Source organism: Pocillopora damicornis, chromosome 7 (assembly GCF_964200805.1).
Source record: "Pocillopora damicornis chromosome 7, jaPocDami1.2, whole genome shotgun sequence".
Lineage (NCBI taxonomy): Eukaryota > Metazoa > Cnidaria > Anthozoa > Scleractinia > Pocilloporidae > Pocillopora > Pocillopora damicornis.
This window is the reverse complement of record NC_142676.1, coordinates 13,172,243-13,196,061: the sequence shown is the minus strand read 5'-3', so window position 1 is coordinate 13,196,061 and position 23,819 is coordinate 13,172,243. Positions and strand designations below refer to the sequence as shown.

General features: G+C 35.5%; 1 protein-coding gene across 6 annotated transcripts in view; it reads right to left on the bottom strand.

Annotated features, from left to right (window-relative positions):
- Positions 1 to 23,819, bottom strand: part of LOC113668967 (tRNA (32-2'-O)-methyltransferase regulator THADA) — a 45,478-nt gene that overhangs the window by 15,796 nt on the left and 5,863 nt on the right. For 5 of the 6 annotated variants that reach the window (XM_089212706.1, XM_027184946.2, XM_089212704.1 and 2 more), the window contains 19 exons: positions 22,666 to 22,746; positions 22,089 to 22,167; positions 19,885 to 19,940; positions 16,382 to 16,499; positions 15,131 to 15,288; positions 12,696 to 12,804; positions 11,901 to 12,040; positions 11,500 to 11,595; positions 10,953 to 11,054; positions 9,448 to 9,557; positions 8,776 to 8,809; positions 7,319 to 7,395; positions 6,661 to 6,853; positions 5,597 to 5,690; positions 4,687 to 4,819; positions 4,506 to 4,579; positions 3,826 to 3,900; positions 3,408 to 3,485; positions 2,241 to 2,304 (listed from right to left, as the gene is read on the bottom strand). In XM_089212706.1, the coding sequence (XP_089068832.1) occupies positions 2,241 to 2,304; positions 3,408 to 3,485; positions 3,826 to 3,900; positions 4,506 to 4,579; positions 4,687 to 4,819; positions 5,597 to 5,690; positions 6,661 to 6,853; positions 7,319 to 7,395; positions 8,776 to 8,809; positions 9,448 to 9,557; positions 10,953 to 11,054; positions 11,500 to 11,595; positions 11,901 to 12,040; positions 12,696 to 12,804; positions 15,131 to 15,288; positions 16,382 to 16,499; positions 19,885 to 19,940; positions 22,089 to 22,167; positions 22,666 to 22,746 (1,871 nt within the window). The remainder of the gene's footprint in view (positions 1 to 2,240; positions 2,305 to 3,407; positions 3,486 to 3,825; positions 3,901 to 4,505; positions 4,580 to 4,686; positions 4,820 to 5,596; positions 5,691 to 6,660; positions 6,854 to 7,318; positions 7,396 to 8,775; positions 8,810 to 9,447; positions 9,558 to 10,952; positions 11,055 to 11,499; positions 11,596 to 11,900; positions 12,041 to 12,695; positions 12,805 to 15,130; positions 15,289 to 16,381; positions 16,500 to 19,884; positions 19,941 to 22,088; positions 22,168 to 22,665; positions 22,747 to 23,819) is intronic. The other variant, XM_027184948.2, reaches the window with a different exon arrangement.

The following is a 23,819-nucleotide window of genomic DNA, read 5'->3' as shown; positions in this document are numbered from 1 at the left end:
CTGCACCGTGGCTTAAAGATCCAGCCATTGCGGAACTCAAGGAACAAAGAGACCGTCTACGATCTGTAGCAAGAACGAGTAACAACAACAAAGAAATTTGGGAAAAGTTCCGTGCGGCCCGTAAACGCCTTAAAGAATTAATTAAGTCAACCGAGAGAAACTTCATGGAAAGAATGTGGTCATCTAAGAAACCAAAAGAAGTTTGGAAAGAAATTAACCGTATCCTACACCCGAGTCCGCAGCGAATAAGTATGCAACTGGACAAGCTTAACAATTTCTTTGCATCCACGGCCGAACGCACCATTAGCATCAACGCCTACCATGTTGATGATTACGCCTTAATTATAAACTTGATTCAATCACTCCCTGCAAACTTTGATAACGGTTTTCAAATCAGGACCGTTACTCTTAAAGAGGTCATTCATGAGTTACGCAACATTCGAACAGACTATTCAACTGGTCTTGATAACATCCCTGCAAACATGATCAAAATGGTTGCAGATTATCTGGGGTCTCCGCTTACTGATGTCATCAACACCTGTATCAAGAACTTGTACTTTCTATCTGCTTGGAAGCTCGCGCGCATCTGCGCGATTCTAAAAGGGAGCCAAATTAAATCCGAGAAAGACTTACGACCTTTATCAATATTACCAGTGCTTTCAAAGGTTTATGAACGACTGATTTTCCGTCAGCTGTCTGTTTTTATTGATAAGAACAATGTTCTCAACAATAACATTTCTGCCTATCGAAAGGGACAATCGACTACTACTCTACTTCAAGCTATACGAGACGACATAGTAAAAGCCATGAAACGTTCGGAGGTAACTATGATGATCTTAGCCGACTTTTCCAAAGCCTTCGATACGATCTGTTTCACAAATCTTACCACCAAGATGAGTAAACTAGGTTTCCCTAGAGACTTCCTGATATGGACACTCAATTATATTACGCATCGTAAACAATTTATACAGATTGATGACACGTGCTCAGAGGTTAAAAACGTGAATTTTGGGGTTCCGCAAGGCTCCATCTTGGGTCCGGTGCTATTCAATATTTATGTTGCTGATCTTCAGGAGAACCTAGATGTCAAAAGCTTCCAGTATGCGGACGACACAACAACCTACGATCATGCTAGAATATCTGACCTAAATAACTGTAGAAACACTATCTCGAAATCAATTAATAAATTAAGTGCCTGGTCTAAGCAGAGTACCCTCGCCTTTAACATCGACAAAACCAAGGTTATGATCCTATCCACCCCGCAAATGTCCAGAGTACATCACCCTGACGAGTATGATCCTAACATCGTAGTCAGTGGTTATAAACTAGAACGTATTAAATCTTGCAAACTGCTTGGAGTTCACATCAATGAGCATCTTAAGTGGGATGATCACATCAAGCACACGGTATCTGAATGCTACGTCACTCTATCGATACTGAGAAAATTGAAATACCTTGCCAAATATGAGCTTAGAAAGCAACAGTTAGAAACATTGATTTTGTCAAAACTAGACTACGCCGATCTGGTTTTTTACCCTTTACCACAATTCTTACTTCGCCGTTTGCGACGAGTTCAATTTGGTGCCGCAAGTTTTGTACTCGGTCACTATGTCAAGAACTTTCGGGATGTACTTAAAATCGGATGGCTTCCAATCAATGAGAGAAGAGATTTGAACCTCCTGAAATCATGCTTTAAAGCTTTGCATAACACTGAGACTTACCAGATTATCTTAAAATAATAAAACAGGAATGCCGCAAGGAAATGCACTCAAGCAATTCAATTAACCGAAAACAGCACTTCCCAAGATAACGCGTCGAAGCTATTTAACAATTTACCAGAATCTATTAGAAACTGTAAAGATTATAGAACCTTTTTAAGACTTTCAAGGAATTTTTTATGTAATAGAGTACAAAGTGATTAGTTAGTTTTACTGTAATTTCTATTCTGTTAATCCTACTTCTACTTTTAATTGCATATTGCGTAATTTGTGAAATAACTTAATTTGATTTTTTTTATTATTATTTAATTTAATATTTTAACAGGGAAGAGCCACCTGGTGGATCTGTCAATAAACCATTATTATTATTATCATTATTATTATTATTAGTATTATTATTATTATCATTTCAATGATCATGAAAGCTGCTACATGATGACAATGGAAATTGTGCCTCTGTAAAAAATTTACTCGGGAATTTCAAACATTTCATCATGAGCAAGCAAGGCCTCTCGATCTCACCTGATGGAGAAAAACTGAAAGTATCCATGACGATTGGCCAAGGAAACAAGCAAGTGACATGAAGCTGAAGGAAAATATGCAAAATGTAGTATCTATTCAATTATACAGCACACTGGTACTTAAAATGTACAATCAGTAAACGTTAAACCAATGAACATATCAGCAAATCTTCAAAATCAACTGAAAATTCAATTAAGACTGCGCGGGAACAGAATACGATCAATATACTTCAACATACTATTTACTTAGGTACTTGTTCTTATTGTCAAATACTATCTATTACTACTTGCTCTTTGGACGCTCTGAAAGAAGCCCAAGGTTAAAATTCGGTTTGTTCGTGTTGAGGCATTAACCGCCGTCGAGGCTCTCAGGCCCCTGCCTACGTTAGACCTCAAGAACTTGCTGTAAAGCATGTGAGAGAAAATTGGTGCAAAGGATTGCCTTCTCAAATAGTTTTCAAATGCTTTTCAAATGTCTTCCACAAGACAAATATCACATACATACAAAGTTTCCATGTGAAACAGGGGCGAAAACCGTACAATAACTGTACCTTGATTTTACCGTTACGATCGCCTAAGTACTCACACTTATGCGTCTAGTCACTATTCTTTCATTCTCTTTGAAGTCTGATTCAGCGTTTGTTCACTTACCCGTATGGTAATCGATGTAAAATCAGCGTAAGCCCAGTCTTCAACGAGCTAATACTTTGCGAAGGTGGAATATTTGAGAGTGCGAGTTTTGTACCGAACGGCACTTCTTCTTATAGAAATCAATTAAAGCGTTCAAGAACAGTAGTAACAAATATGGGAAGCAATACCGTGATGAAAAGCTACCACCTTAAGTTGGCAAAAATTAACGTTTGGGCGTTTTTCAGTTTCGCAACTCAATTCTTTGAATCGAATCTTTTTCAATGAAAAAAAAACTAATTTGCACGATAATTCTAGACGAACTATTTCAACAGGAAACCCTTTAACATCGGAATAAGACCCGCCATCCACATACTTGTCATGTGACAAGTAATGCGCACCCATTCGCTTAATAAGTCTGTTATTATCGATGACCAATTCATGTACTTACTTGACGATCACGCAAACATAAGTACTGTAGCTCGGAGTTAAAATGTAAGATGTAAGATTTGTTCAGAGTTGTTTGAAAAAAGATATGTACCTGGCACTTGACCCTTTTTCTTGTCTGGCTGCAATTTCAGTGAGAAGACATCGAAAATAGCCACCAAAAGTTGCATTGCTTCAAGTGTTAAAAAGTGTATATATCAAAATGAGGATAACTGACAGAATTACGACAAAAACAAACGCGTTAGTCCTAAAGTTTTTTAACTGTTTCTCGCTAAAAAATTGTACGAATATTGAAGGTGTGATCGGGGGAGAGAGCGCTCCTTAACAGAACAAGAACAATTAAGAACAATTAAACATCGACAAAAAATTAAAACAGCGGCTTCATCCATAGTTTCCCTTACTTCCCTCCCGAAATATTCAGGATGTGCCAAACTGCTATTTTCCCAAGAAAAACACAATAAATTTTTGCTGAGACTTCATTGCACCACAATTATATACAACAAGCTGCTTACCAGTCTTCTGTCTCTGGTACGAAGCTCCTGGAAAAAAGCATCCCATTACAAGCTGAAATAACCAATCTACAAACTCTGCAACAGAACAGAACAGATTTTGTGATCACATACACTGTTCATGAAGCTATTGCAAAACGTGGATTCAAATCGGATAAAAAGTTTTATAAAAATTTCGATTCTCATAACATGACTGTACATGCATTATTATGTATAAGCTACAATCAGTATTGGTTAACGATTTCATTGAAGTGATATTTCATAAACGCTACCCTTGGTAGAGGTAGATGCAAGGTGTATAACAACATAAGTGAAGAAGATATACATAATCTCGTAAACATTGGTATCACTATATCAGTTCTGATCAGCCAACGAGATTCTGATTGACACGAACCTCTACATTGGTATTTTACGCGGTCTTGCTCAACCTCATCCAATAATTCCCAGTTACAATCTGCCACACTCTCAAACATAAATATCGCACCCTTCATTCAAAAAAAAAAAGTTTACTTCCCCTAGAATATCGAAACTGAAGAAAACTACTGACCTTATTCCCACTGAATTTGAAACATATGATGAATCTTACATCAGAGGCTTCAATATCTGGCTTTCTTGTTTCAAATATAAAACTAGGAAAAACCCAATAAACTTGTTGTTATATGTAACATGCCAGCAGCACTTACTTAACATTTCATCAACTGTCTGAGGTAGAGGAGAGTCCATGTCTTCCTGATGATGGTCCTTCAACAAGATCAAGCTGTAGTCACAAATAAACAGGATTAAACATAAGCATTTGACCTTATGCTCTAAAATTCAAATTACGGTACATTTTTTTGAAAATTTGAATCATAAAACAATACTGACCAACTATCCCTAACTCTTCCAAGTACTTTCTTCATAGACACGAAAAGTGTTTGCCTGAATGGAGCACACGCTATATTCAAATTATTAGGAAGAAAATCCTTTAGAAGCCTTTGTTCCATTGTTGAAAGGGGCTCTACATGTGAAATCAAACAACAACTGACTTAGGAAGAGGGTAGTAAGAAGCAAAACTTTTCAAATAAGTCAACGCACAACAAGAATAAAATATACCATACAAGTGAATAGTGCTTTTCACGCGCTGATTGGCTGGCTCAGAAGTGAACAGAAAGTACTATTTCACTTCTACAAAATTGCTCGTTAAGAATTAAATTTCCGACCATTTTGAGTATATTGACAGATAAAAATTTGGTTTCTACGTGGTATGAACTGAACCAATAATTTACCTCAGTGTTGGTGAAAGTGGTCTGGCTTCTGCAAATATCCACTACTATTCACCCCCATTTTGGTCAGCAATTGTTAACTAATCACTCAAAGACAATTTTAAGCCTTTATCTCCCATCCACGAGAAACAAGCAGCCTCAGTAAGAGAGTGATAAGGTCATCTACATGACCCACAGGCAGTCAACTCAAGTAAGTTGTTTCAGTGGGTTGGTGTCTAGTTTGATTACGACCAGCCTGAGATCCTACATCAAAGGCTTAAAGGGATAAAGTCCGCACCTAATAAAGCAGTGGAAATTGAGTCTATTTAACACCTTTATATTAATCAAATAACCCCTTTTCTATAAACGTGTCACTACTTTACAATAAAAGAAAAACAATCAATAAAAAGCTGTTCGGCAGAAGAATTCCTTGACTGTTCACGTTGTTTCTGGTATAAGCTGCATCTAATGTGATCAAGGATTATCAGAGAAACTACATTGCCTGATATGTTTGAGGTGTATCTCACATGTACCTGCTGTCTTTGGTGTGAAACTGATCACGGACAGTGCAGTAGCTTTAATGTCGTTTTGTAAGTGAGTCAGACCCTCATTAAGAGAATTCTCTTCCTGACGAAACCAAAAACAGTCAATCAATAACTCATTCTACCAATTTTAACGGATCACTTCTTACAACATGGGGCAAGGTGAATAGTGTGCAAGGAGGAAAGTCCCTTTCATACAGTGCGTTAACTGAGGCATGTCAAGGAAGTTTAAAAATGGAGAAAGAAAATATATGAACAAAACTTTCCATCGCTGCTATCTTATTTCCAAGACACTATGTTACGTGTGGATGATGTCAAAAGCTAATTGTGACCAAGTTGCTGGTTACAGCTCTAGAACATTGAAGTATCTTTGAGATGCACTAGAATCAAAGCATATTCCCTAAAAACTGGGGATACAATAGCAGGCTCTAATTGGAAATCAAGTACGGCCAATCTTAGCAAAACCTATTTTAGAGCCATCAAATGAGACTTTGTCCACTCTTTGCATATCTCAAATCTTCCAAAAATTCATTTTCACAAGTAACTGGTGCAGGTGAAAGTCTTTTGCTCACAATGTCATCAAGCCCTGTTTGTCTTATTCTGTTCCAAAAGCAGTTATAATTCTTATAAAAAGCTACAGAGAGAAAATCTGCCAAATGGTGGCCAATCTGTGTTGTTGGGCTTGGGCAAGAGTGTATTGATGTAGAGGGTAAAAATCAAATTTACCAGGAATTTGTGTCATTCTCATGAATGTTTGTACAAGTTCTTCACTAAGAACCAAGTAAGGATGTCAATTCATTTGTTAAGAGGATTGGTGAAGAAAAAAAACCATGTACACAAGAAATCAAATCAATGAACCCCTGAGGCAACAATGTACTTATTTTTCCAGGCAATAATAAAAATGTGGAACATTCATAAATAAGAACATAAATAGCGAAAATAAAAAACTCTCTTAGAAATAGAGATCAAGTTTGCCAAAGTTGAAAGCATGCATCACATTCAATATACTCCAACAGTAAAAGGGACTGTTCTAGATGTAACATTCTATCACTCACTAAGTCTTCTACTTGTAAAAGAGCTAATGAACGACCAACTTTCAACACTGAAAGAAAACCCAAGAAAACTGTTGTCCTGTTCTCAGCTTTATGACATGCATCTCTAAGTTCCTTTAGCAGTGAGGCTACATATTCAGGAAACAACTTGAGTACACATGGCAGCCAATACAAGCATGCATTCTTCTGCAGCAATCTGTTGACAGAGTAAAGAATACAAAGTCTCAGCTTATATTGATGAAAACACCTAAAGGGAGACACATATCAGAGTGATACATGCCATTTCAATGAAACATCACTGCTGATCAAATAAATCTTGCACACATACACATGACAACAGCTGCTCAAGTATTTTAGTAAAGTAGAGTCATGTTAATTGTTACTATATATACCTTTCAAAAACATGCCTATGAAAATTATTTCTCTGAATGGGTCATATTTCAATCCATTGAGTTGAATTCTACATGTGCAATGACAAGGTGTATTCATATGTTAATTCATTCTCACCAGCTTTGTGCTTGCTTGCAGTTAAACACGAATAATTGTGACCAAAATAATTGTGGCAAGTCCATCAATTTTAAAAGTTTACTTACCATTTATAACGCATAGTGAAGGAAGGGAATAAAACTAATATTGGAATGTCAGTCTTACTTAAACAAACCTGTCTTTACTTGTCAAGGCAAAAAACAATTTTGCTTTCCAATTTTTCTCCCAAATTTGCATGAACACAGACACATCCTGGAAAATATCAAAGAACATAACTGAAGAAGAAGTATGATGCCACAGACCAAAAATGGTTATATCTCCATTACACCAAACTGACACTGAACAATGCAAGGACTAAAGCAGTGTCAGGGAACTAATCAGAATTTGGGATGCTTCCGACACAATATAATGTACACGATTGAGTATATATTTGCAATAATTTTACCGAATTTCAATTAAGGTGCAGCAAAAAAGTCTTCTATGCAAATGATCACATGAATGAATTTTATCTTTCTTAAAAAAATTGTGAATCAGTTCTTTAGGAGGCAAATTTATAGCAGTTGAAAATTCACCGTTCTCACTCTTTATTGACACTAGGGACTGTCTTTTCCTCATTCTGCTTAGAATCGTAGTTGAAAGGTTATAGGCAACAATATAACTTATCAAAATGGGGCTGGAAGGCTCTTACTTCACTAACATCAGATCAACATCCAGATTCTGAATAGCAAGCCTTTCTATTTTCTTTTATCCAAGTCGCACATGCTTAAGCTGCACATGGGCATGAGGCAAAAGCAAGCAAAAAACAAACAATAAAATACAAAACAAATTCAAGCAACATGCAAGGAAGAAGGGGTAGGGAGGAAAAGAAAGGCCTGCTGCAGACCCAGAGATTTTACCTTGGCCATTTGTCCAATGAGACATAGTATTAGCCAATTACTCATTAAACAGGATGGCAAAGTTATTAAATGAACTTTACATGTCATTTACATGTTAGTTCACAAATCAATATTTCAGAGCTTGGTTGGCACCAGTTTTGGTTTTTTAAGGAAAATCCTTTGGAAAATGTTTAGCAGCAATGGGCAAGAGCCTTTTCAAAGAGTGGGACAGGGAGTGTCTGTTTGAACTATGCTGCAAAATTAATTTTGGTGTTTGCCAAACATTGTAACTTTTTAGCACTAAGTAAACATACAGTAATCATGTCTGCACTTAACATGCTACTGATTTGTATAGCCATAAATGTCATCAAGCAAAACAGATACTGATATGTTATGAAATTGCACCTGTTTTCTATGCTGACTACAGCCAATGACTGAGCATAAAGTAAAAAGTTTGCTTGCCATGCTCTTACCTCTGGTTTTGCTGGGAGGGATTCAGATTTCACAGCCACAATATTTAGAAATAAGAATTTCTAATGCAGGGTCCAGAATTACTTGTGCTGTCCCTATCTCTTAACCTATCCATCTCAATTATCTTTCCAGATATCAATCATGAAACAGATATCTAATAATTGGTTCTTCTCAAAGAAAAAAAGACCTCCTTGCCAAACAATTTTTGCACTTGCCCACTAGGCTACTTTAGAGTTTTAGTGTGCTGCACTCAACAAGCATAACATATGGAGAAGAGAAACTCTACCTTTTGATCAAGCTGCTCACTCCCTGAACTGTTTCTGTAGAAATTAATGTTATAAGCAACTGGTCATTAAGTAGCATAATACTGTATCAATGAAACTGTCCCATGTAAAAAGCCACTGGCTTTTCCAAGGATTTGCCACTATAAATATAATGATATAAAACACTGTAGCACTTCACAAAGTGCATACCATTTTGCTCAAGAAGTTTCATATTTCTCAACCTCCAGGGTTCTATATAAGTCTGAGATTTTTCCTTGGAACAAAAGGTCTAAAGACCAATCTTAACATTTCTTTAGTGGAAACTTGAATGATGCCTTGTTTTACCAAGTACTTGCATATACTTGTGAATTCTCATCTTCTGAATAAAGGAGGTACATTTCAAGAGAAACTGTGGTGTTGCGTCATTGGGGGTATTACAAGATAGCTTGATTAATTGTTAATTGAGTTGATTATGTAAATTGGCAAACATAAAAGTTTCTGAGGCTAACATTATTTTTAAACAATTTTTTTTAAACATTAGCCCCTTTGTCAGAGTGAATGATGAAGGCTGACTCTTTGAATATCAGCTTCAGAAACTCTTTACGGTGACCCACTTACATTTTCAACTCAAGCAATAAAAACAAATTATCTAATCTTTTGACTTTGTTGAAAATGTTAGAAGTTGCATCATGTACCTCCCCTTTTCAAGAAAAGCCTTGAAAGCACTGGTGGAGGCAGAGGTTAGCTGATTGAATCCCAAGCAGCGAATCAGGTCATCCAAAATGGCAGGGTGGGCCTCCAAAATCTAGAGACAAAGTAAACACACAAACAATTTTACAAAACTAAAATAACAGTTCTATTAAAAAAGGCAATGGGAAATTTTTAGTTCAATGGTTAGGTTGTTTGTACATAAGTAGCCAGGCATTCAATCAGGAGAAAGGGGAACTGAAAAATTTCACAGAAACCTTGAAAGTGTATAATGTGGTGCACTGTAAGCAATATCACTGCAGAATACATAGGAATGCTTACCCATGCAAAGACTATTTTTTGAAAGAGGCAGGTTGGGTGGGGCACTTGGACACCCCTTCTTGCCATACTACACATGTTAGTGTAGATCAAAGCAAAATTCAAACTCCAATTTATCTCCAATTTTGCCATGTCTATTCTTCAAATTAGTGCAAATACATCAAGTAAAGAGAAAAGGGTCATATTTCATGGGCTTTCTTGGGCATATTATAGTGTGCTCTCTTTCATTAGCTGTTGCCAATGTAGGCTTCCACCTGGAATATGTGATAAAATTTACAAAATGTAAGTTGTTTACATACACATGCTGGGACAAGGTACAAAGCAGCCAAAGGTGGATTTGGTTGACATACATTTAAAAGGTCATAGCACATACACAATACATGGAAAATTGGCTAACAGTGGCATTTTGCTTGGTGTATGCCTTCCCTAATAGGAGGACATTGGTGACAATTAAAGGAGGAAGTCCTCAATTAAGATTGAGCAACCTCCATTTAGCTCTCATGTTGCTCATACATTTGTTTAGTTTCTTATTTGGTCATAACACAACCTTTTTGCAATTTCCAAACATTGGTTTAATTTTCTCCAAAATTTTTCTTATATCCTGTATTTTAAGGAGAAGGAACAGAGAGCTATTGCTTAATATACAGTTTTTATGTTTTACTGATTTAAAGGAACTCCTGAATAACCAGGGCATCCTAAGCTGATTGATTTCCTTTGATTTTTTGAGCAAAAAAATTATGTCCAAATTTTTTTAAATAAAGCTACCATAATTATATCCAGGTATGCTTGTGGGGATGTAGTCAGAACAAATAGAATTTCTTTAATATTAAGCCAGTTGTTTGATATCTGTGTGGAAAGTAGTTGGTATAAATATTGTCAAAGAGAGTTGCTGTTTGTGATGTTATCATGGATAGTAACAATATCAAAGGCAAGAACATATGAAAATGATGCCCATGCAGCCAAAACTTCTCCTGCAGCATTATCTATTTTGGTTATTCATCACCTTCAGTTTGAAATCACTTACTCAAAACCATACATTTATTTATTTATTTTTTTTTTTTTTGAGATTTTAACTATCATTTCTATGAAATTGTTCACAAAAGCATTAAAGTTTTGGTTTGGTGGTCAGTAAATTACACCCACAATACTTTAGGGTTCGCATAGATGACCTTACATTCTGGAGCTCAACATGGTGGACAAGGGAGCAGAGCAATCCATATCTTCCCTTCACATGCCAGGGAAGTCCTAGAACCTTTAGTGTTAGTGACCTATACACCTGAAAAAAATAAACAACAGAATTTTGATTTTATCATTGAAAATGTTACAACACTTTTTGTACTTTATTTTATCCTAGGGTTAACATTAGATACAGTTGAGACAGGTGTCACCAAAACTCAGACCTTGATAACTCAGACATTAGACCCTAGCAAAACTCTAACCTCTGGATGTCTCAAAAACTCAGACCACTGAAGTTCCCAAAAACAGAGTTCCCTGATTCCAACTTATTTCTATGATTTTAAAATTTAGTACACTCAACAATTTAAATTTGTTCAACTCATTATTACATCAGTGCCACTTAGTGAGAGCTAGCTTTAGATTTTTAAAGGGTACAGAAAAGAAGAAATTGCCAAATATACAAGGCTTACATTCCTGAAACTAAACTCCTCAAATAGTAAGCTTTTTGTGTTACTTTTCATGGCACCCAGTCAAGACCTAATTACTTGTTCATCCAGTGAGTTTCTTGCAATTTCTTCATCTTTGTGCCATTGGAGAAATAGATCAAACAATGTCACAGCCAAGCTTGGAACACCTTCTATCTAAAATTTAAATATGAAACAAAAAGGTAGGCCTGGAATTACTTTTCAGAATTACTAGCTATAATTCAGACCAATACAACTGTGTAATTAGGAAATCAATCATGAGAACAAGTTGAAAATGTTAGCTTTCTGCACTACTGTGAATGGAAAACATTTTAAGAATGCACCTTTTCAAACATGGTGTAGTCACAGTAAAGATATGATCTGATGTTTTCAATAGACTTCTTTAAGTCAGAACTCAGCATTCTAAGAAGCTGTTAAAGATTCTCTCAGGTTCACCTTAACTTTGAGAAGCTACAACTTACAAAATCTTCTAAGTTCTCCCAGATAAGACCAATGAGATTACAAGTATGGTCTGAATCCAATTTTGTCCTCCAGTGGACACTTTTGTACAGTTGTTTCTTTTTTAAAAGAGCTTTAATGGAAACAAGCCACTGCTTCATGGCTGCAAGGAATTAAAAAGATAAATATTTCCAAAATATAGGAGGATATTTACAGTAAATTTACCTTGCAAGGAACCTGCACTATGAAAAAAGATAACTGCAGTGCTTTGCAAAAGACACCAGAATTTTCAGAGCTTCAGAAAAAGTAATATAAGAGTTAAGGAAAAACCCATTTAAACTTTTACAAAAGCTGTAAACAGTTGCCTTCCACAGAGTTGAAACAACCAGGAAGTAAGACAATAATGAAATCAACAACATGCTCCACCAACTTGAAAACATTAAGGTTATCCATAAGGTTTAAGCCTCAAGTTTGTATTCATTTCCACTTGGTCACAATATTCTTTCTGTTAACGATTTACATATTTCCAGTAATTTTAATGGCTGTTGGTCAGTTAGAGAGTTTAAGAGGAGGTTGACAGAAGGCACTTTACCAAACTACTACTTCTACTTTTTTTATGTCAAGCAATCTATTGAATCATTTCATTTGCCACTATTGAAGTTTTTCATCAGCAAATTAGTTGTTTCAACCAAATATCATACCAAGGTCATATTCAGAGTCAGTCTAAGGGAAATTGATTAATCTACATTGTAGATGCTACATCAAAGAAGCTAACTCACAACTATCTTGTACTACAATTGGAAATATTAGTATTGTACCTTCAAAAGCAACATAATGAACAGGTGAGCATTTGCTCTCTTTGCAAAGCTTGTATATTGTCTGAAATAGGAGACCTTCTATCAAAGTAGTACCCTCTTGATCTTCTATCTGAAAACAATCAACACAAAAGGTTCTATGTCTTGCTGAAAATGATTTACATCCTTAAATGTCAAACACTCAAGTCATGAATTCAATGAAATGAAATGACATGAAATTTCATGTAACAAGGAAAACAAAATGGGTGGTTAAGAAGGATGACTACAGTATATAGACATGTATATACATGTGCATGTAGCTATTGACAGTGTTACTGTTTATGACCTGCCTCAGGATCATTCTCTTCAACAAACTTCAACATCTCTCTCTTGAAACAAGCCACACCATTAGTGATGCCAAATGGCACACAAGTGAACTGATACAAGTTGTTCTGAGCTTTGAAGGCTGTGTAAGGTATATCTTCACCCTTAAGTGGCACTTGATGATAAACTCCTTAGAGATCAATGGTGCTAAACACCTGGTACTGGGCAATCTCATTTACCATATCATTAATCTTCATCAAAGGAAAAGCATCAAGGGAGAGTAAATCTATTGATGGTCAACAAATTAAATAATCAATTGTGAAATTCTTTTTGAGATTTTCTTCCTTAGTTACCACAGCTCGCCATGGTGAGCAACTTGGTTCTATTATACATTCACAAAAAAGCCTTTTCACTTCCTCATCAATGAAGGCAGAATCTTCTTGGCTGTATCATTGAGACTTGGTGGTAATTGAATAGCAATCTGCTGACATGTTTCTTAGTGGCTCAGGAGGTTCAACATTTAGTTTCCTAAAACCACAGAAAGACAGGGGTGGAACACAAAGCTTAAGTGCTAAGACTGGAAATTAAGACCCAGTATAAGGTAAGCACAAAGGCCAGGCAGGAAAGACAGCTTGAAACCACTGTACTTGTGCCCTTGATAGGAAAGATTACCCAAACATGTTCCCTTGACCTTAACTGTGCTGGATGCAGGAGTAGCCATGGATACCACACCAGATAATGGATAAACTGTCAGGGAAACTTTGTCTGCGAAATTTCTATGTATCAAACTTTCACAAATCCTTTTTTCAAACAAGGCTTTGACTTGAAATCCATCAATTTCATTAGTTCCTTATGACTTTAAAGCAGACAAGTTTTTCTTATTGGCAGTCTGCCCACAGGAAGCCCTTGCAAAGTGAACTCTCTCATGACATTTCGAGCAAATTGTATCACGAGATAGACTCTTAAAGCAAGGATCATTATTGTTTCCACAGAAGTAGCAAGTAGAGCCTTCAGTCCCTATTGCAGCCAAAGTGTTTGGATTTGGTTCTTGTTCCAAAGCATGAGTAATGGTCTGTGGAATTGCTAGGTTAACAGATGAAGAAGGAACCTTTTATGATTCAGGACTACACATGGCTGATTTTAGAGTCTAAGCTTAATCAAACATGGTTTTTAATTCAAGTGTATTATTCTCCAATAATCTCTGACAGATTGAAGGGGACTTTGTAATACTGTGCAGGTGTTACATTTTGAAAGTTACTATCCTGGCTGAGCATCTTTAGAACTTAGGGGTTTTGTCTAGTCTTTTATGAGGCTGTTGGTGTCTTGTGGCAAGGATATGATGGGCATAAATTTCATTTCCAGGCTTCACAAACAGAGTTTGTAAACCTTCAACTTTCTTTTCATAACTAATACACTCTTCAATGTGTTGGAAGGTTGCAGGTGAAACAAAATTGGCCATCACTTCCAATTTGTTGAGGCCTTCTTGTGGTATACAACAAAATGTATTTAAAACAAATTTGTTACTATACTATACTATAACAGTAAAGTATTTGTGATTAAAATGCACCATTATCAGATTGTTCATCACATTCTGTAACATTACAGTGAATGAACTGAAAACCGGATATTTAAGTTTTCCTTCAAGTTTGAGCCAAGCTTCCAAAAAGTGTGGAAGAACGAGGTTCATAGTTGATCCCTCCAACTTACACTAGCTGCAGTAGTAATAAAGTTGATGAAATTGTCAAAATATTGCTTTTTCTCCAGCATCCTCTCAGCTACATTTACATTGTTATTCCACCATTATGCCTCTTCACCATATTATAAGTATAAATAAAAGCATTCAAATCTTTGCTTAGGATAGATTGAAAACATTTTCACCACTCAAGTAAGAAACAAGGGATTGCACTTGAATAATTGAGAAAATAACCCAATATCAGAAGCATAATAAGTTCTCCCAACATCCTGGGTGATTTATTATGTTGGTAAACCGATCAAAAGTGTAGTTTATTGCTTAACTTTATGATTACCATCACTATTAAAAAGAATTGTTTATCAAATAGGAAGTTTGTGTAAAGAAAGGAAAACAATTCAAATATCCTTTTAGACAAAAAAATAGCAACCATCTAGTGCATCACCTCAAGCAGTATCTGTTCTCTTTGTGGTTTAATGATTCCCACTACAATGGCTAGCTGCACAATGGGTCTGTATTCAGGTAATGGTAGATTCACTTTTAAACATCCAATCACCACTGAGTGAAGGTCGTGTACAGCTCGGTTCTTTGCAAGAGATGCTCCTATTCAAAAAAGCATACGTGAAATTCAATTGGATGTTTAGCATTTCATTTGGTTCCAGTTCAGGCAGGGTTCAGGGTTGGGGTTAGTGTTGCTTAAATTTCCTACCAACTTGTATAAATAATACAGTTTCAGACATGCCCTGTATCATAGCTTTGTCATGCCTCTAGCTTGACTTTCCAAGAAGCAAGGTAACATAAAACTTACCTATAATTATCTGCATGTAAGAGGCTACAAAATTTGTTTTCCACAAAGTTAAGAATTAGAGTATTCATTTAGCTTAATCATACCCAAAGGCTGTATATTGTACCTATGATGGACCTGGTATTGTTCCAGAAAATAATATTGGCCCCAACAGTATACATAAGGACTTGCCTATAACCTCCCATTCCCTATGGCTCTTCTAAAGTTCATAATCACTGTACAGTACATGTATTGGCTCTCTCTCCTCAAATTTGCAACTGTTCTCTGGTGCATTAAATATTTCAATACTTTAAATCTTAACATTCTAAGAAAAAAAACACAAGTGAATTATGATCACATCATGTCAAAAAAATTTTTTCCAAACAATATTCTCGTACCAAGTCTTTGATGAGAAAAATGTTTGGACAGTTGTTTACTGATGGAATTTTTTTCATGCCATCAGATATTTCATACCAATCATTGGGAATCTAATTCAAATTTTCTTAGCATACATACAGATGTGGAGGATAAGATGCAAAAAGTTCATTCTTACCTGCTTCAGATAACTGTTTTACCACAAATATCAAGTTTAAACATAATATAAATAAGCTTTTCTTTGCTAATGTTTATAAATTAGTAGCATTAATTAAATTGAATCAATCCACCACTGTAGCAGCCAAAATAAAAGATTCATATAATAATATGAGAAGTCTACCATCAAACACAATATGGTGTGTTTCTTGTGACTGAAAGCTTAGCATACTTGAATTTTCAGGATTCAGGAAATTTACCAGAACCCAGGACCCTGTAGACACAGGCTCCTGCAAGTGCTTTCCAATTCAAGTTTCATTGGCATACAAACTGCATGCTGCCTCCTCATCCAACATATGCCTACACAACCAGAGTACCTACCTGATGCAATTAGTAACTGTGAAATAGTTTGTTTGGTACAGATATTCTGATCAGCAGCTATGCTTAAGAATAGGCCAGTTGCTGTCCCACATAAATATGTACATTCCTTCGGCAAGGTCTTGAAAATATAATAAATCAAAGCATGGAAAATGGTCAGTGAGTGCAGAATATGGACTTGTATAAAACATGAACTGCATTAACAAACACTTCTCATTCATTTTGAGATGGTTACCCAACTGGCACAACACTGTTTTCAGTGTTGTTTTAAGTGGGAACATGGAAATTATTTTTTTATGTTATGTAGCATTCTGGTGTACACTCCAAGTCTGTAATGACAGATCTATGCATGATAAATCAAAAACTATTTGTCTTTTTAGAGAAGGACTAGTTGCTTTAATTCCACTTTCAATAACATCATCTTACTTTAGTAAATGATGTGACTGTAATCACACAAACCCTTTTTCATTAATTAGCAACAATTTTGGATAGTTTTCGTTCTTGTCAATTGTCTTGTGAAGCCTGTGGTTAGTGCTTTAATCTCAATTTGCCTGTCAGACAAGAAAAAGCGTTCATCTCTTTCATCAAGTAGCCCTATACTTTACTGTACATTTACATATCAGTATTTATTTTATCAAACTACTTCTGTTTCTGCAATCTACCAATATCATTGCATAATGAACTACATACATAGTACTGTATTCAAAAACTTTTTACAGTATATTACCCTCATATGATAAACTTAATTTTTCAGTTAAAAAAGGTCCTTAATGTGATTTATCACATTAACCAGTTTAAGTAATTATTCAACAAAGCAGTCATATCTTATAAGTACTGCTGGTGACAGAAAAGTGCTTTTAATAAAGGAGTCACACCCCCAGCAGAACTCACTGTAAATCAAGCTGACTATAACTGCAAGTTGTTGTTCATTAGAGGAAAATCTGAGTGGTGCAAAGAAGGATTTCAAAAAAGAAACCAAAACATCATAAATCATAAATATAGTTGGATATTTAAAAGAGGTTTGCTTAACAACAAAACTAGGATGCACAGATAATGTGTCAGAACTGATGTTCTGAGAACAATGGCTCATGGCCACTTTAATTCTGTGTTTAAAACTACTGGTACTACCAGTACTACATCCAGCAATGGAAATCATTTCCTTTTGCAATCCTTTTTTCCACTGATGTCTCACTTAAAGGGCTCTCTTGTTTGTTCTTGTTCCTTCCATGGAGTTAGAGTAAACTTTCACGAAATACACTAGTCTCTCCTACATTCTTTTAAAAATATATATATATAAAATGGACCAGACCCTTCCACAGGTACTTTGTGGTCTGTTGTCACTGTTGCCTGATCAATTTTAACCAGAAATAAACTATGTAATGTGCTCTCTCACACGTCCCATGGTACAACAAGACCAAAAAAATGGATGCAAATGATATTTTGCTAGCTTGAGTGTAGGGCCCTCGTATCTGGTGTTTCAGCACTAACTTTTTTAATTTACAGGGGAAAGCAAATAAAAACTCCATTTTATCTCCAGGAGACCTTAACCAAACATATTTTGCCATATCCGTTTTTCAAATAAGTGAAAATACAGATAAAATGGTCCAAAAAGTAAAAAGATTCAAACAGTTAAAAAAGTTTGATGAAAATGGTCCGGCCAGCAAAAAGGTTGAAAAGGGGTAAATTGTTTAAATGGGTGTAACTATATAAAATGGTCCAAGAGGTTAAAATGGTTAAAGTGGTTTAAAAGGTTAAAAACTGCTTAAAATTGTCTAACTAGATGAAATGGTCCAATTGGTTTAACTGGTCTCTCTAGATGAATGGTCCAATTTGCAGCAGAAATGTTCTAAGTAGCTCAAACTGGTCTAACTAAACGGCCCAACTACTTAAGTTAATATGATTAAAAGGGATTAAAAGGTTCAAAGGGTAAAGTTTGGTCCAAACAGTTAAAATAGTCTAATTGGTTAAAATGGTCTACCTGGTAAAATGGTCAACTAGCAGAGGTGGTCTTACTAGGTCCTACTGATCTAACTAAATGGTCTAATTACCTAAAATGATCCAACCAGTAAAAAAGGTTAGATGTTTAAAAGGATTTTAAAAGGTTAAAAGGGAAAAATTTGCTTAATGGTCCAATTGGTTAAAATGGTCTAACTAGATAAAATGGTTCAACTGGTTAAAATGATGCATTTGGTTAAAATGGTATACCTAGAGAAAATTGTACAACTGGTAGAAATGGCCTAGCCAGACAAAATGGGACAACTGGTTAAAATGGTCCATTGCTTAAAATTATCTTATAAGATAGAATGGTCTAACTGCTCCAAACGGTCCAGCTAGAGAAAATGGTCCAACTTAAAGACAAGGTCTACCTAGAAGGAATGGTCAAACTGCTAGATAAAATAGTTCAATTGAAAAAAATGGTTAAACTAGATAAAATGGTCAAACTAGTTTCAAAGATTTTACTAGATAAAATGGTCCTACTGATTAAAATGGTCCAATCTAAATGGGAGAAATGGCCCAACTAGTTCCAGCTGGTCAAATGAATGGTCTAACTGCTTATAATAGTCCCACCAGTAAAAATTGATCCAGCTGGTTAAAATGGTCCAACTGGTGAGAGTGATCCAAGTAAAGAAAATGGCTTGACTGATTAAAATTTTTCAACCTAATAAAATTATTTAACTAGTTTAAAGGGTCCAACTGGTAAAAAATGCTCAACCTAGGAAAACAGTCCAACTGGCCAACTGGTCCAGTGATGCAGTTGGTAAAAATGGCCTAAAATAGTCTAAACCCTTACAATGATCTTCATAGATAAAATGATCCTACTGGGTAAAATGTCCCAATTGATTAAAATGGTCTAACCACATACAATGGTGCAATAGGCAGAAATGAGCTAATGAGGTCCAACTACTTAAAATTGTCCAACTTAACAAAGCCAAAAGGGTAAAAATGATGAAATTCATTAAAATTGTGTCACCAGTTAAAACTGTCCAATTGCTGAACCTGTTACACCTTAACTTCGGTATGCATATTCTCCTCACTGTTCTCTAAACATTCCATAAGGTGCTAACTAGAAGAATGTGTTGAACAATTAACAGCTTCTTTAGTTGGTGATTATGTTCTTTAATTTTCGTGACCTTAATAATTTCACAAGTATTTGAAAATTTTTCATAGTACATATTGTAACTTGTGAATGTGCAGTTGGGAATCCTTCTGGGATAGAGGGTCAGACTGCTAACATCATGACTTCCCAATCTGGAAATTGAGCCCAATGCTCAACATATTTGCTTGAAATTTACAAAAAGTATCTGACAAGTCACCTAGCCCAGACAAAACGCCACGTCGTTCCAGTTTCACAACCCACCGCAGAGAGTTAAGAGCTAAGAAATTCAGAAAGTTAACCAAATTTGTACATTCCTAAACAATAAACTACTCAATAAATTTCTGCATATGTATTAGGACTAGCTCATACAACTGTACATTCATCCTTATTAGGATGCAAGTACATGTACCTCACAAAATAATATCATCCATAGGCTGCTGATGATAACTTCCATGAGAGATTTCTCTGCAATAAATAATGTAATTAAATGAGAGTACTAATAACATATAACTGTCCATAACCTGTACAAGCACAGTGCATGTAAAGTAATTCTTCAGATTCTGACATAATAACAATACGTTTTTAAACTTCCATCAGCAATCAATTGTGACAAAATCACAATAACTTACATTAAAATCATTTTGAATTTTCAAAAGTAATCATGGGTAAAAACAATCATGTTTACAACCTCAATGTGGCATGGTAGATACATGTATATTTCACCACAGTACAAAAAGAACACATACATGCAAATGTTTATGGCTCCTAAAGAAGATACAGCTCTTAATGATAATATTCATGTGTGCACATTTAATCCTGACAAAACAAACTCTACTTAAGTATAATTACATACTTTTTATTATCAAAATCATTGTAATAATGCTACATTACAGCTGACAGAAAACAAGTAAAATGAACTGCTGATGATTTCTGTGGGTTGTGCATAGCTCTCTGAGTTTTTTTTAAACTATACAGTATTGTTCAAAAGTAATGCAAACAAAAAGCACAAATTTCATTTACATCTCAGGTATCAGCCAATCTCAGCTGCCATGGTTCTCATAAATATTCTAGCTCAATGGAGGCCTTGCTTAAGCAGGAGCTCAATGAAGGCCTTGCTTAAGAAGGAGCAGTTCCTTGTTCAGTTTGAAATTGTTAGCATGAATGCAGTTAAATGTAGAGAGAAAATGGTTGGATCAAGAAATGCATTGAGATGATCAAAAAATAACAAGATTGTTGAGGTTGCAATTCACTTGGAGACTCGATCAAAGTGGGAAACTCCATGTCTTTTGTTACAGAGTAGTTTAGCTTCACAAATACTGTGTTTGCATGAATTATAAAGTGCCGATAGCTGTAGAAAATTAAGGAGAGTTTTAGAAATTTTCCTTTGTGCAAACTTTCTTGAAAAGCCAGGACACTTTTTGGAATTCCTTGACAGGTGTTTCTATATGGGCCTTACAGGGTCCAATACAAATCAATTTACCAAACACAAATCAAAAAAAAAATTAGTAAAACACAAATCAGTTGACCAAAACACAAATCAATTTATTGAAACACAAATTAATTCCTCAAAAACCGTTTTTCCAAAAACACAAACCAATTAAATAAAACACTTTCACCCACTTTCACACCTTATTTTCTCACATTCAACAAATAAAATATTTTCTAAACCCACAGATAGCAGATGCTAATTAAGTATAGGTTTATTTTCTACCAAACTAAAACACAAACACTAAGACACTTATCTGCACAATATTTAATTTGCCTACAATGTTTTCAAGAAATATTTTAATAAAATATAGAAATGAGGGAGAGTTGTTTAGATAAACATTTTGTCAATCTAAATTCTGCAGTCTCCCAATGTGTGACAAGCCTTGTAAAACGTATCAAGAGATTTGGTTCTTGAATTTCAATCACGCATTTTAGTTGCACCATATGATCTTTGCTGCTATAAAAACCTAGAATGTAAATGGAGAAAGATTCTAAAGAGAACATAGTTTTCCAAGAAACATATCTTCTGTCTCCTATCACTTCTGGAGCTCCCATGACAACACCACTCCACATCATGCAGTAGCATTATTTTTAATGAAGGACAGCTGCAAGATCTATTGTGTCCTTAAGAATTACCTCCCATTCTTATTCATTGCCTCAGACAAGCAGAAAATAACATTCACATTTTTCTTGAGAGGGAAAACCCTGAAACATATTGAAACCCATGGATATGATCAGAGGAGGATTGGCCAGATATTGAATTGTAATATCACCTCCTACAGTATCACACACCACAGCCTGTGACAAAAACACCAAGGAACCAACACATTAGCTGTGGAAAATTCAGACTCTCTCTGATATTCATGGTGCTGGCACCCAGTCATTTGATTTGTGTTTGTGCTGTGCAAAATTGGTTTGTGTTTCTGGGAATATGAATCATATTTGGGAAAATTGTTTTTGTTTTGAGAAATTAAGTTGAGTTTTGGTAAATTGATTTTTGTTTGGGTGAATTGATTTGTGTTTTGGTAAATTAATTGAGTTGTGTTTGGTAAATGGTAATGTATTTGACCCTTTTGTGCTACAAAAGTTTGCATAACTTTTACACAATACTGTAGTTCTGTTTACCTTCACTTGATGTAGCCTTGTAACTATGAAGCAGGGAACCAGTTTTAATTGGGAAGTATTGGAACATCTTCAAAACAGCCTATAAGACCAATAACCACACACGTAGTACATAAACTTTAGTCTCACAAGCTCAATTTCTGACTGACTTTAATTAGAGGAAAGCAACTTAATTTTTGCTGGCATCATATTCAAACATCACACAATGACATAGTTCCACAAATAAATATCAACTGAAATAAAAATTCTTACAGAGAAATCCCAACTATGCTTAGTTTTTCAGGAAACATAACTTTTTTCTCAACTTCCCTTTTAGGTGAAATGGAAACCCATGTTTTTAGCAGGATTGAGAGAAATGTGTAGAAACCAGCAGATAGATGTATACATGAAAGTAAGAACTGAAACAAGGGCAATAGATGTAATTTGTGTTATCCACTTTAGCCTGCATCTTTGGCAGATTACACAAGTCTTGATCTAGATAATTCTTCTTATCACTCTTAACCTTACTCAATATTATGGTTACAATCAATTAGTAGAATGTCTACTTGAAGAGATAAGTATCCCCTCAATTGCTACTCACCTTAACAATGATTTGACATGTCATACCTGAGTTACAGGTAGCTGACAATTCCACATTGATGGATTGTTTTTTTACACAATTCTGTCAAGTAGCATAAAATTAATAATTAAAAGTGATTGTCATTTTATTCTTTAGTTTCTGAAACTACATGTATTCTTTATTAACCAGAAACCAATAAGATAATCTAAGGTGCATCATATCAAATAAGCAGAGGATGGGATATACCATGTGGGTTGCTGCAGAGCAACCTACACGGCTTGTGTTCTTGAGGCACAAAGAACATGAAGGTGGAGAGCTTGGCAATAGGTGATGGCAAATAGACAACTTTTAGTGCTCCACTTTATACTGGAAAGACTACTTATTTTCTAATCATGAGGGATGAACTTTGCTTGTTGTATGCAAGGGCATCTTGACAAACAGTTTGTTATAATGATTGGCAATCTAAATCTCTACAGGAAAAGACCAGGGTTGCGGTTGATCAGAAGTAAGTGGGCTGGAATGTTTATCTATCTTCTGCCAACCAGGAAGAGAGACACGACAGAATCCTTGCTAAATGACATTCAAATGAACAAACTACAATATTTCAAGGAATGCAGGGTGTGAAGTTCCAAACATTAGTAATTATGTAATGGTTAATGGGATGTTGATTGAGAAAGTGAAGCACCACCAGAGCAAATTGGTTATGTATAGAGATTCAAGAAGTTCAGCAAAGCAGGAAAAACTTGAGGACAGCACCATGGCATGTGGGTGAAATTTTCGATTCAGTGGATGACAGTCAAAACCACTGGAATACACTATTCAGCAAGATATCCGTTGAGCATCTGCCAATGAAAAGAATGAGAGGGCAATTCTTATTTGAAACCCAGAAAATGATGCCACATCCAAGAAAAAAGAGAATTTAACATGAGAAAGAAAATCTTCAGGAGACTGTCCTATGAGATAAATCTTCCCCAAAACGAGTAAACAAGCTCCCTCAGAGTTCTGAATTGCAACCAAACTGCTACTCACTATACTTGGATAACCAGTATTGCAAGAAAGCTCAAGATTGGATGATAAAAAAAACTGACCGCATTCTTAATCAGTAGCATTTTGAACAGTATTATTGGATCAAGTGGTTCATCTACAGTAACAGATAAAATTATGTGTCAAACATC